The 14,874-nt window shown below is 36.9% G+C and overlaps 1 protein-coding gene across 1 annotated transcript in view; it reads right to left on the reverse strand.

Annotated features, from left to right (window-relative positions):
• Positions 1 to 14,874, reverse strand: part of OTOG (otogelin) — a 106,354-nt gene that overhangs the window by 11,339 nt on the left and 80,141 nt on the right. Inside the window, exons 38-50 of the mRNA XM_064452603.1 lie at positions 14,683 to 14,851; positions 13,544 to 13,680; positions 11,983 to 12,072; positions 11,460 to 11,643; positions 8,762 to 8,982; positions 7,710 to 7,848; positions 5,399 to 5,593; positions 4,320 to 4,532; positions 3,481 to 3,585; positions 3,005 to 3,115; positions 1,677 to 1,778; positions 1,135 to 1,233; positions 370 to 410 (exon numbers count right to left, since the gene is read on the reverse strand). Coding sequence (XP_064308673.1) covers positions 370 to 410; positions 1,135 to 1,233; positions 1,677 to 1,778; positions 3,005 to 3,115; positions 3,481 to 3,585; positions 4,320 to 4,532; positions 5,399 to 5,593; positions 7,710 to 7,848; positions 8,762 to 8,982; positions 11,460 to 11,643; positions 11,983 to 12,072; positions 13,544 to 13,680; positions 14,683 to 14,851 — 1,806 coding nt within the window. The remainder of the gene's footprint in view (positions 1 to 369; positions 411 to 1,134; positions 1,234 to 1,676; positions 1,779 to 3,004; positions 3,116 to 3,480; positions 3,586 to 4,319; positions 4,533 to 5,398; positions 5,594 to 7,709; positions 7,849 to 8,761; positions 8,983 to 11,459; positions 11,644 to 11,982; positions 12,073 to 13,543; positions 13,681 to 14,682; positions 14,852 to 14,874) is intronic.

A 14,874-nucleotide genomic window follows, 5' to 3' on the forward strand; every position in this document is an offset into this window, starting at 1 on the left:
ATGATATATGTTAACATATTCACTATTAACAAAACAATGATGTTTTAAAGTATTTAGTTCTGACAATTTAAAACCAAAATTTTACCCTCAGGTGCATGAAAGCAGTTCCACCCTACAAATACTTCAGGGCAGGATATGGTCATAAAAAACTCCAGAAATATCAATGCTATAAGCCATTTTATTCTGCAAGATAATTAAACTGAACTGGCTTCTTAAAAATGGATATATCTTCTTGTAAAGCATTAAAAAAAAAAAAAGAGAACGACATGGCATTTCATATTTCACTGATAAAACTGTTAGTGAGATACTGATAAATAGATGTATTAAGAAGTTAATAAAAAATACTGACAGAGAAGATAAATTTCATACCAGTTTGCACTGAGGTTTGGGGATTGTTTCACATGCACATTCTGAAACAAAATACAAGTACAGAAACAATAGATTATAAAGTTATATGCCATTTGCTTAAAACAGAGCATCGGAGAGAATAGATATTCCAGATTTACAAGTTGTCACTGACAAAGTTCTGCTGGTTTTTGAAATATACCCATCCGGGGAGTCTGGAATTATGTTTGATTTTTATTCCATCCTGAAAATTAATACCAGCTTCTATGAGCACCTTTACTTATTATAGTTTACAGCATTGTATCAACTGCAATCCACCTGAACATACGAAAAAAAAGATGATCATGCTAGCCATTAGTCTCCTTGCAGTTATGACAATCATTACAATCAATATAAAGCAATGGAGAATTCTGTTTAAAGCATAACAAAAAGAGGTATGATATACTACTGTCTTTGTGAACTGGCAAATTCCTGATATGTGAACCTAACCTTTTTGGTTTGTTTTTAAAAGCCATAAATAATTTACTATCTCTTACAAAATTTTCAAGATGATAAGTCACCCAGTTTGGACAGGCATATTCTACAGTATGCAATCCCCTTGTGAAGCAAGAAGAAATAAAACAGGCAAATGAAGAAGTTATGCACCATGAGATGACTTTTCTGTATCATTTGTTTACGAGCAGATCACAATGCTGTAGCTGGCTTAAACCAGACTTAAACCCAAGAGGCCAAAGCTCTTGCCAACATCTTATTGTCTAAGGCAACTAAAATGAAAATCAGTCATTTTACCACATGTCCGAAAGGGGCAGCACTTCTCTGGGCTCCATAACTCCACCAAAGACATGCCTAGCATACATTTGAATTCAGGACAACGATGTATTTCACAAACTAAAATTAAGGAAAAGAAAGTTCAATAAAAAAAGGTTATCTTAATTTTGATTAATGGAAATATGAATCAAGAGATAGTAAATGACTTATTCATAATAAATATCTTTTGAAAACATCTTTCTTGAAAAGACTAATAATTGAAATTTAATTGTTAGCCATCAGGTAGTAGTAGCATGGAGAACAGCTACTCTACGCAAATATTTAACACAGTTTTAAATCTCCAGAATTTGGGGCCTGAAATTACTCATTTGTCTCCATGACACAGATATTCAGATAATGTTTTAGGCACATGACATTTTAAAAGTAAAGATTATTTGTTCAGGACTACACAGATGCACAAGCGGAAATGTATCTCTAATCCACTGCTTTTGGCACTGAACATCCACGCTACAAAATTTGATGTGTTCCTAGTACTTAAAATATCAAAATCAAGTCAAACTTACTACACTGGTATGCAGGGCAACACCTGTCTGTAGTGTTGCTATCCACAATAAGAACTTCTCCTTCTTGACATTTTGGTATTTGATCAGAGCAAGCCCCGCATGCTGGAGAAAACAATTATTTAAATGTAAACCATAGGAAGAAATCTTACTACCACTTAGGAAAGATGCCCATAAGTTTCTCACAGACACGTATGAAAGAGAAGAGAGATACTCAGCATTACAGTCCCTTATAGTACTTATACAAGAGGCTAATTTTCAGTGCAGCTTCCCTTTCCTTTTTCCCTTGCTATAAAGAATGAATGCATTGTTTGGGAGTCAGATGACACAAACAGGATTTTTTTTCTCCCTTTCTGCTATGAAAAATTTTGCTAGATTTTCTCTCTTACCAAGTCACCCTCCTGTATACAGGAATGCTCCTCTGCCCAAATTATAGGATCTTTGATAGCTAATATAGGGCATCTCCTGTGATCACAGTATTATCCTCCCACTTGAACACATATGAAAACCACAATAGGTAATTTTTGATATGTACAGTGCAAAGACTCATTATATCAAAAAAGAGGCAGAAGGATGCTGTGTGGACAGAGGGGCAAACACAGCACATCGCTATCACATGATCAAAGTGACCCCTGATTACTGTAAATAACAGATGTAATTCAAGTTTTCTATTAATGCTCAAATTTTTGCACAGAGAAGAGCTAATCAAGACTACTCAGCCTTTGATTCACAGATATCTATGTGCAAAAATAGAGTAAATTAAATAGGACCTCATTATCACTTTATTATAATAAAGAAAACAACCATATGGTAATACAGGAACTCCTGTATTCATGCCAAAAGTGCAATTGTATTATTGAATTAAGTCATTAAAGGCCAAACCCCAAAAGAACTGAACAAATTTGCGTAATGCTCTCAATTTGGATATTTAACATTGAATAAGGTGGGCCATAGCTGATAGAAGAGGATATTGGGAGCAAGAGCTCTTCATTAATAACTTCAGTCTTCTTCTAATAAAATATTCATGCAGCTAGTCCACACACTGTACATGTCTCTCAAAAGCCCTCAGCTCCCTCATCCATGGGCTCCACTACCACTCCTCCGTAAGACCAAAGAATACTACTCAGCGGCACAAAGCTGTTTTGTGACCCTTGATGGTTGTTGCCATTTCTCATGTTTTATAAACTTAATGCCCGCTTTTTAACCACTTTCAAGCCTTACTATGTTGGAAGAGCTAAAGAAAGTACAGGGAGCCTTAATTGACAAGATAACAGTAGACATCATTGCACGTGCAAAAAAACTTGTAGTCTCAACCAGTCAGGATACTGTACCACATATATAGGAAATGCAGCAGGTACTCTCCACCCGCGCAGCAATTAGTGTTTGATCAGCTTGACAGCTTGGCATCTGCTCCATTGGTTCACATTTTGCTGGATCACATTCTGAAAAAAGTAAAACAGATGTATTATTTTGTATGAAGTATAACATTCTTCCTTTGTTATGCTATATTGCTAAGAAATGGCAGTGCAGAGCAGAGAAATACTACAAGACCCTTTAAAATTTTTACCTTGTATCACAAGAGAGCAAAGACACATTGTCTCCTTAAACACAAGACTCCATCATCATTAATATCTGCTCAAATTGAGCCACAGACCAACCCTGGGCTTTTAGGTGAAAGAGAATTTTGTAAATGGCCATACTTAGAATGATGTCTACACTACCTACCTTTTTGCTTCTAAGCTGATCTATTTAGTTTACTGAATGCCTTTTACAGGGTGAACATTTTACCTTTTCAAAAGAAACCTACCACAAACGTAGTTTGGACAACAGGATTCTTCACTGTAGTAAGTGACCAGTTTTTCCAAGCCATTACACTCAGGGATTAGGGGTTCACAGAGGCTCTGATTACAAACTGTTACATAAAGGGAAAGAAAAAAAACAACCCTTCTAAACTATCTTATGCGTTTATAAGTTGAGTAGAGCAGTGGCAAGCAGTATTTGCAGTTTGATACCCCAAATCTCCCTATAACAACATGCATATGAAAACCGCAACAAACTAGCAAAAAACCCCGAGGCAATATTCAGAAGTGTCTGGCATTTGCAAACTAGAGCTGAGCCCTTGTGAGAATTTAAAAAGAACTCCTGTGGAAAACTCACTGCAACATCATCCCAGGTGATAAAAACATGAAAACTGCTTACAATTTCTTTTTGACTTTCTAAGTTAAACAAGGATTAAAAAAAAAAAAAAGCTTTTATGTCCTTTTTTAACTGTTCACTTTGTAAATTAGGTAAACAATCATCTGATCTTTTTTCCAAGTAATTAGTTATATCACTTATTTGTATTTGGACATTAAAACTAAATTAGTAGCCTGTACAGCTGAGAAAAACACAATTCACATCTAAAAGACCAGAGTTATTTCAGTCCTTATAACCCTTGTCCCCTCCTCCTACCTCTCCCCCAAAACCTATAGGATATTGAGCCAAATAGTACAAAGTTTCTACAGTTTTCTACATAATTTGTGAATTCAAACTGAAGTAACTTCCATTCACTTCAAAAGTAGGATGTGTAACAGGAAAACAAACCACAGAGAAAGGATATCTGGATATTCCAGTGGGTAGTATTCATAATCATTAAGGAATACTTACTGCAGATCTTCTGAGGACAACATGTCTGATCACCAGGAACAAGCAAGGCCACTTCGGCAAATCGCTGACAGTCTGAATTGTGGATATCAGAACAGTTGTACTCCACTGGAATAATGGTCTCACTGTCAACACATTTTTGCATACAGCATCCACTCAATGAAGCTTTCCAGACCTCACCTACTGCACGCGGTGCTCCTGAGCTGTCTGTACAAGCTAGATCAGGACAATAGAAAACGAAAGCAATTCCTTTTTACTTCAAATTTTGACCACCATTTTCTTCCACAGCAGGTGTGGAACTATAAAGCATAAAAATCCCAGAGTTCTGAAGGCATCACCTATCTCCATCACCCCACAAAAAACTGAAAGAGGAGACAGTCTGAGACTGAGTTTGTATGGGAAAGCAAGACACTCAATACCCTCCAGAGGATCAGGGCCTCCACTTTGGTTTGTGTCTCCACTGCAAAGCTAGTTACTTAAAATCCCAATCCAATCCTTTGTTTTTAAAGCAGTGATCTGAAAAGAAGTTACTTTTGTATTTCACACATGGCAAAGCTATCATTAATTCACCATGCTTTATGTAATCTGATTTACAATAAACTGCATCTTTCAGGTTTGTGGTGTTAGTGTTAGGTATTGGTCCACAATTTAGTGTACTCAGGCAGAACTGTAATGAAAATAAGCATCAATGCTGGCAGAAAGAACATAGGACATATACACGTATTATTCAAAATGTGTAATTAACTGTTGCTGCATGTCTTTTGAATGCCATTTAGTATCAATAGGTTGGACACCTTAGCAAAGGGCTATGTGAAAAGTAGGCCAAGACTAATATACTTAGAATATTAAAATGCATAAACACAAGCAAAAATTTCCTTTTTGATGAGCATCCTCCAGCTGAACAAAATTGTATGTCACAAGGATATTCCCTGCTTGCTCTCCTGTACCGTTAATTTTTACTGAATACCTAGTCCTCAACTGAATGACCCGCACAACATCAGGCCAGAACTCGACATACTATTACTAAAGCATCCGACCACTAAATTGTAGATAATAAAGAAGAAAATCACATCCAAACATACCACATTTTTCTTCAGGAATACAGACAGCATTATGGGCTCGGTGAAGGATGGTCCCTCCAGCACAGACGCAGCCTTCCGTCAACACTGAGCAGGAGTCTGAGTCCAGAGAAGCAACCTCATTATTCTGACAACTATCAGCAACCTCGCAGGCAGCTATACAAGCCTGATAGGAGAAGTTTTCAGAGCAGGGGAAGGCTATGACAGAAATAAATAAATCAGTCATTCTGAAGTTTTAAGCAAATGAGGCAGTACCTAAGAGAAGATATTATTGTCTTCCTGTCAAGTTCTAGTGCTTGCTAACTCAGTAGGATCTACTAGCCTAAAACACTGATACAAACCAGTTACCTTTTACATGACAAACTCAAACAAAAGGAAGTTGTGAGCACTTTTACTTCTCTTCTTCTTGTAGTAACATTTTCGTCAGGCTTTGGTTTGCATTTTGGCAGTAGAGATATAAAACCATGCATCAGAGTTGACACAAAGTAATTTAAACTTCAACAACATTTGCAAATACTATACAGATGAATAATACAATGCTCTGAATCATTCTGAATACTTTGCAGTGGCTAAAGAAAATACAGCAATTACTAAAGGGCAAAGCTTTATCAGTTACAAAAATACATACATAAAGGCAAATTCACCATTGTTTTACATGGAATAAGAAAGAATGGGATTAACTCATTACTATATTTAATAGATATCCACATTAATTAATCTCTTGCATGTATGTGTTATTTTTAAGTCCATGAACACAGTAAAATTTAACATTCTTTATACTACTAATGTAAATTCATTGGCATGTTATGGATCCATGCAGGAATAGAGCAAAAAAGTATCTCATTTTGAATTAACTTTTCCTGTTGAAAACTTAACATGATCTTCCATTGGTTCAAAACAGTGATTAAGGCTGCATAAATATGGCAAACAGAGAATGACTACACATGCCAACAGTGTGGTTCTGTGAACTACCAAAATACATGATCCTCATTATGTAATGATACCTAAATTATATAGCAACACCATCTGGAATCATGGTAATGAGACAAAGTCCAGTTCATAAAGGGACTGTCTGCTCAAAAATGAAGAAGGTTCCAGTTTAGACTTTAAATATTAACTGGGAAAGGAAGCTGTTTTTATTCAGCTCCTTGCTACTAAAAATAGCCGTAATGCCCCACAGGAAATACGTGTTAGAGTCCTGTAAATAGAGGAACTCAGGCTTTTAAAAATCAGTCTATAGCATATGAACACTTAGTGACCACAAAATCCAGATGACTTCGTGGTTCTTCCTTGCTAGGCATGCACCACCAGAGGTCACTGTGGTATAAAAGTAAGAGAATGATGTGTCCCTTCACAATGGATGGAATGCATAACTGTATTTACAGATATATTTTGTGAGATGTCTTGTTAAAGATTGCTAGTAAAATCAATACAAACAGAATACTTTTTTTTAATTGACTGTTTCTAAGCTTTAGTCTCCCTGACTATTACTTGCAGGGCATTACAACATGCCTTCACGAAGCCTGTACACATGTACCCACCTTAAATCACTATAAAAAAAGACATCACTTATGATTTCTATGTACAGTGGGTTCTCTTGTTTTTGGAGATCATGCTTCATAAGTCTTTCCCTTTCAAGCACTGAAACCACAGGCCTCCCTATGTTATCACTGAGTAGGGCTTTTCCTAGGCAATCACTGACAGCATAAAGTGATCCAAGTCTTTTATTTACTGACAACTACAGATCCTGTTTGGCCTTACACCTTAGTATGCTGCTATGGGAGATGTATTCTGCCAGGATACTCTAGGTCTCAGGTTTTACTCCTTACTTTCCACCTAATCTCAGAGGTGTTTCGTTCCTCTAATCCTTTCTCCAAAGACAGCTTTCTGGAGCAGCATCAAGCAGACATGGCCAATTCAAAGTGCCACAGAACTTTCTGTGGCTTCCTCCTTTCCACAATCAATTCTATTGTGTTTTGGTTTTATTAGTGGAAAGCAGCTAAGAGAAATGAATGCTACATTGCAAGTGAGATTTCACTTCTACAGTTAAGTACACTGTAAGCCTGAGGTAGACTTCTGAGCAAGGTTCTTAGCTTACCTTTTCCATCTGTGAAATGGCTATAAGGATCCTGATTCCTTTTGCACACCGCTTTGAATTGTATCAAAAAAATGCTGAGTTTATTATCTCAGTAATTACTTCCAAAGTACAAGAGGACTCAAGGAGCACTGGTATTTTCAACTTATAGTAACACTTATATCAGGAAAATTTTGTCTCTGTGAATACTAGAGGTACATATACATGCAGAATACTTACGGCAGTAATCAGAGCTCCTCCATTCAATACAAATATTAAATTTGTTGCACATTGCCACATAGGCAGCTAGCGAAATGCATGGATTTTGAATGTACTCAGTGTCTTGAACCCATATATTACAGAACAGCTCAGGAGGAACCTAAAAAAGAAAAATAAAATATATTGCAACTTCATAGGGACCCTGCTAGGTAGGAAAAAGACTGACCTTTTAAAATACTAGCTACAAACAACAAAGCCAAAAGTTCTTGGTTCAGAGTAAGCAAGAGGCCACCAGCCTTGACTGGTGTGCAGATTCCACCAGTATTTAAAAGGAAGGCTTCTTGAATGTTGAAAAATATAAGGCATCCTCATATTCCTCAGTTTAATCTCTTATAAGTGCCAAGGCAAGAGCTAATACAGTTTTTTCCAACAGAAGGCATAATTACTTATTGTTCCTTGTCCTTCCTTACCTCCATGTTTTTGTCTATTTTTGGCCTCCTCTTCATCAAACTCAACAATATACAAAAGGTGAAATGGTAAATGTACTCACATGAATGCAAATACATACTTTATTGGCACACTGTGAGTTTGTTATTTGCTTTTGGTTTGCTTTAAATGGTCTGTTCTTCCCTCTCACCTCTCTAAGCTGGAACTCCTTGTCTCTAGAGTCTTTCAGAATGCAGCTGTCATGCTACCTATTGCAATTTGGAACTTGTTAAATTACTGAACACTTAAGGATTAATTAAATCCTAAAACTATTTTATTTTACTTTGCTCTACATCACACTGATACAGTGGAATTAGCTGGGACTGATTTATAAATGAGAAGGTATTGTCAAAACAAACAGATATATTATGAATTCTGAAAATGTCAGCTGCTTATTGCAACTCCCCTATCAAGCTGGCACACTCATAAATTATTTTTACCTTGGAACTGTAGATACAAAAAAGTATCTATCTCATTCCACAGATGTGGTTATATGTAGTGTCACATTGATGAAAATATCAGGTATACAAAATTATATCAGAAATGCATCTCCCTCAAAATGTAAGCTTCCAAAATACTTAACATACATAAGGATGACAGCTGCTGAAGGTCTGGTTCAACACCAGTCTTAAGCACTCTGAGCAGTCCATGACTGAGCAATTAGTTTCCTGATGCCTGTCTTCTCCAACATACTTTAACGTGTCTGGCACTTGCCAGCTGTCTATAAAAGTCGATGGAGCATCACTTTTGCTTAAAATTGTCCTGTTGGGTAGCATCAGGTCATTTTCCAAGCTTCTATCACAAAAACCTGTGTATTACCAGAAATAAAAAGCAGGTTAACACCACATGGTTCATTCAGAAGGATGTTTGAAGTGGTATATGGAAACAAGTAAATAGCTTTTAAAAAATGTTATCAGTATGACAGTTTCATAACCCACAACAGATGTGGGAAGTCTCTGGTAGGATCAAAACACACAAAATTCAGACAAATTAAGCAAAGCAAAAGTAAAGATGCATCTATGAATTAAGATGGGTGAAAGGAAATCTATTACATATCAAAGAGCTGTTCAGAGAGGCCGGCTATGGCACACAAGCTTCACCCCTCAGTTCCACAATAGTATACAGCAACAAATGAAAACTGTAAATGTTATCAGAAAAGGGAACTACCATAAAATGCCAAGATGCTTATCTGATACTGTACTTCAGAAATACTGTATTTTTCTACTTATACTTCTGAGAAATCTTAAGAGCTACCATCAAATTGCAGTTTTTGGCCCTTCCAGGTATACTTATATTACCCCTCAACAGAAAAAAATAAAACTTTTCTGTATTCACTTCTCAGAAGGCAGCATCACATTTCATTTATGTTAAAGTTGGGTACTTGGCAATTTTGAAACACTTTGGAGCAAAGGAAGCAATGTAACACATGGAGAGTGACTTTGCTCAGCACAGAACATTCAGGTACTACAGCAGTGTCCTCTGGAAGGTCCTTTAAAAGCCAGCAGGTACAAAAAAGCAATCACAATTACTGATACTTTTGTATCAGACTTCTAGAATGTTTTCTTCTGATGTCTCCACAAACTTACAGAATCATAGAGCGGTTTGGGTTGGAAGGGACCTTTAGAGGCCATCTAGTCCAACCCCAGCTGCAGTGAGCAGGGACATATTCAAATAGATCAGGTTGCTCAGAGCCCTGACCTTGAACATTTCTAGGGATGGGGCCTCCACAACCTCTCTGGGCAACCTGTTCCAGTGTTTCAACACCCTCATTGTGAAAAATTTTTTCCTTATGCCCAGTCTAAATCTACCCTCCTTTAGTTTAAAAGCATTACCCCTTGTCCTGTCACAACAGGCTTTGCTAAAGGGATGCTTACTGCGTCAAAACTGAAATGGTGCCTTCAGTTTTATCTTTTGCATGAAGCTGAGAAATCAGGATCTACCAGTACTGCAGTTCACCCACAAGACATCTGAGAAAGCACAAATGTAAGAAGCAGACCAAGACAGAAAGCACAGGAGATCAGGGTAGACTAATTTGTCCTGAAAAGATGCAGTACATTTAAAGCAGGCTCTGGTAAGTCACACCAGACAGCACTGTGCAGGCAGATCTATGCAGAGAATCACAATCAGAGATGAATTCCAGAAAAATACAGCACATTCTGCACATTCTCTAAAGAAGCTGTACTTGGTACATCATCCACAGAAATGTCTTGTCATCTAGTTAAAGCGCTGTGTAAACCAGGAACGTAAAGTTCCCAGTTCTCCCTATCACATTAATCAAACAGGTAAAGGCAAAAGAGACTTTCAGGATAACTTTAATCAGGCTTACTAAAAAATACAGTCTTTACTTTCTTGTTTCTGTTTGATCTAATTACAATAACAAGTAGCCAAACAGAGCAAGAATGATGTTGAAAACAAAAGTTAGGGCAAATTACAGATTATCCATTTTCAAAATGGCAGTAGATTCAAACTCTCTTCCTTTGCAAGAAGCACATTACTGTCTGCAGGACTTGGAACCGGACCGAGCTATCACCGATATTTGATACTAAGCTACAGGCATTTGCCCTTTCTGAAACTGGAAAGATATCCACTGTAATTATATGAACTCTGTAACCCTAGTTTCCAGTTCCAATTTACAGCAGATAAATTTACAGATTCAGGTGTCACAGTAGGGATTTACATAAAAAAAATACATACTTGCAAAAGGTATAGTGCCAACAGCTTATTGAAGGCTGTTTTTTAGAAAGAAAGAAGCTATGCGACGCTATTGAGCAGACCCAACAGAGTGCAACATTACGGTTATTTAACCCATTACTATTAAGAAATTCCCTCTGAACTATTTCCTCCAACAGATAAACTAAGATTAGTTCTCTCAAGTTAACATTTCCTGTGAATTCTGACCTTTAGAAACCGAAAATAGCACATATCCCTTCCTATCAGGTGGATATCAAACACTAAATCTGTAAATGACCTTATTTGACATTATGGATTTATGCCTGACTTACTTATTTGGGTTTGGTTACAGCAATCATGCCTGTGGTTCAATCAGGTTACAGTCAGAAGCAACAGTATGGGTAAAAAGTTATTACATGGATTGGTATCAAACATCATTTCAACAAAATACAAAACTAATAATAATTTAATTTTAATAGTATCTTAAACTTTGCAATGATCTGCAATAACGCTTTTGGGTCAGATGCTGCAAAAAAGAGTTTATATAATTAGGAAAATGTGCTTTCCTAGCAAAGCATATGAATGCCTTTATTTCTTGCGTTACTCTCTACTTACCACATAGTCCCAAAGCTCTTGGTTCTCCGGTACTATTAAACTCAACAATCATCACGCCTGTGTTGTGAAACCACTGAATTCTGATTTTTGTTGGGGTCTCAACTGCGTACTTGAAGCCTGAATCCTCAACTTTGTACCCATATTTTCTAACAGTAGGCCAAGCAAATCTCGAATTTATTGTTATCTAAAATACACACAGAAAAGAGGTTAAATATCAGGTACCAAGTGCTGTAGGTACTAATTTCAGAAGAAGTCAGGCTCACCTCCACAAAGATAATATAGGTACTAAAGAGACTAACAGTTTATGTGCCTTGCTCTGCAACTTATGTCATTAACTGTCCTTGTATCACAGTTTGACTCTTTGAATTTACAAGTAGTTTACTAAATCACAAAGTTGGAACAATGAATTATATTACCTATTGTGTCCTACTCTAATCTTCAGTATCCACATGAGGAGGCAGTTGATTAGAGAAATAAGATGCTATCTAAAATGCAAAGAAAAACAAACCCTCAAAATACTTACTTTTCTACTTAAACGATTGATAATAATTTGGTTTGATACATAGGTCAAATTCAACGTTGCCAGGCACAAAGAAGTTGAATTTGAATTACTCTGTGGAGAAAGCAAAAATACATCAACCATGGTCATGATGTGCAAGAACTTTACATATTAGCTGCTTATTGTTTTTGGGTACTGGGACATTAAGGATTTTTTGGGGTTATATTTTTAAGAGAGGAAAACTGCCACTGATTGTAGTTTCAAGTCTGGACTACAAAGTTAATCTGTATAGCATTCTTACAAAATAAACAAACAAAATATTATGATCTCATTGTGTTCAACAATTGTGTTGTATCACCCAATCTTGAAATTACAACAGAAATAAAGGTTTTCGGGGGGTGGGGGGTGGGTGTGGGTGTGGGGGAATGCAGTGGACTAGCTGTTTGGACACCAGAAAATATGAACTACGTATCTGAAGGTGAGCAAGAACAAGACTGGGAACTATGAATCAATATGATATATGAAAAATACAGAAATACATGCATAATTTCCAAGCTACAAGGTTCTAAACAAAATAGAAAGCACTGAATACAACTGTAAAACAAATCTGAAAGTCATAAACAGATTTCCTTTTCCATATCAACCATATTGAGCTTCTGGGATTAACTTCCCTAAGGTGCTACTTGGGACCAAACTTTGTGATGGACATTTAGACAGACATCAAAATTTCATAGCATTCATAGAGGAAACTGGTGTTTAATGAGTTTTGTAAAGGCTCATGAGAAATTAACTCTTCATGACATAAAGCCAATCTACACTACCCATTAGGCAGGATACCCATTAGGGTTTCTTTCTTCCCTCTCTGAAACAAGTATTTGCCCCTGCCAGAGACTTGAAATGCACAGGGTGGTCTAATTTAGTCTAACAATCCGTCAGTATTTTATGGCTCTAAAGATTGGTGTTCCCAGTGCAAATTCCTCCATATGAACACAGATAAAAATCATGCACTGAAATACACTGGTGGTACACTATGGTGGTACTTATTACATGATGTCATTCACAGAAGCAGCTAGGCAATGGGAACAAATTAGAACACAGGAAATTCCACACAAATATGAGGAAAAGCTTTACTTTGAGGGTGACAGAGCACTGGAACAGGCTGCCCAGAGAGGCTGTGGAGTCTTCTCTGAACATATTCAAAACCCACCTGGACGCCTCCCTGTGTGTCTAGGTGTCCCTGCTCCAGCAGGGGGGTTGGACAAGATGATCTCCAGAGGTCCCTTCCAACCCCTGCCATTCTGTGATTCTGTAATGAATATCCATTTAACCTCCTACCACCTGTCTATTTGACACATATAATAAGATAACATGGACCTACCTCTCATCTTCCAGCTGTTTCAGAAAGAACTATGCATATACAGTCAGGTGATAAAGTGCTATACAATTCGTAAGTGCTGTAAAATGCAGGTACAATTCATAGATATTGCACAGAGGTTAATAATTGACCACAACTATGCCCTCTCTTTTAAGATAGATCTTATTAACAGCACTGAACACCATTTGTTAGCTGATAAATGTCAGTTACCATTCTACAGTCAAGGACATCGATGGTTATAGTTTCATCTCGAGTTTGACTAACAACATAGGATGCTTCTTTGAATAAAGCCAAATGATTTCCATCATAGGTTACAACGCTCAGATCAGAGAAAATTGTGCAACGACCTAAGAAAAATGAAAATAAATTACATGTTTTTTCTAACTTATTTTAGAATTTATGTAAATATTATAAAATATTAAGATAAACAATAAATTTTATAAGATTAACTAGCTTACTAGATTTTCATACATGCAGCACATATTTTCAGCTATATTTGATGCTGTTGCACTTCTGTAAATGGACAGCAGAGTCAAATCCTGCGTATTTCTGTGCGACAACCTACAGGCCTCTGCAATCAGTTATTTTCTTACAGTTCTTGCCAGCAAAGATTTGTAATTTTTACAAACCCCAACCTAGCAAAAACCACAAATGACAGTGGATCATGCCAGATGCTTCGTTCCCTTCTAGTCTTGTTCCTGAAGTGGGAGGTCATTTGGAAAGTTTGCTTCTTCCCAGTCTTATTCCTAAAGCTTTTGTGTTTCAAAGGGCTTGGAGTTCTTCTCCTACTTATTTCAAAGTCTAAAGCATAAGCAGAAATTTGCACTGCTTACCTCTGCATCCTCTCTTTGCTATTATGGACTAAATAGATTTTTTTTTAACATTTAGATTCTTTCTGCCCAGTTCTAGGTAATGATGGGAGTGACTACAGTACAGCTATGCTTCCAGAGTCCCCACACAGTTAACAGAGCTATTTAACAGAGTCTAGGGAATCGCCTCATCCTGAAGTATATATATGAGGAACCAAAAAATCCACTGACTACAATGTCAGTATCCTAGGTGTTCTCCAATTAGAGAGAAGACCGGATGGGTCTAGAGTCAGACCTAGACATGGACACTGCAGATACCTAAAGCTGGGTAAGAGGAATATCCTACATTAAAAGAGCATTTTGATTTCATTTCTCTGGATGTAGAACTAGAATTAAAAATTCCAGACAATGAGTAGCCTGTACAATATGCATCTTCTATTTCTATGCCATGGTATAGAAGTGTCAGTTCTTAGTCTTCTTACACATGCATTAAATTGTTACCTAAATTCACTTCAAAAGTACTGCATAATTAACACTTACATGCACATTCCCACTTTGGGCAGCATTTGTCACCATTCACTTGTGTAGCAAATCCTAGAACTCCACAGCTGGGTTGAGTTGCATTGTATGGGCAGTTTTGCGACTTATTAACTTGGATCAGTTGTCCATCCAAGCAAATATGTTTTATGCACTCATTCTCTGTGATTGGCTAAGGCATATTTAATGAAAGAC

This window comes from Phalacrocorax carbo, chromosome 5 (genome assembly GCF_963921805.1).
Source record: "Phalacrocorax carbo chromosome 5, bPhaCar2.1, whole genome shotgun sequence".
In the NCBI taxonomy this organism is placed as follows: domain Eukaryota; kingdom Metazoa; phylum Chordata; class Aves; order Suliformes; family Phalacrocoracidae; genus Phalacrocorax; species Phalacrocorax carbo.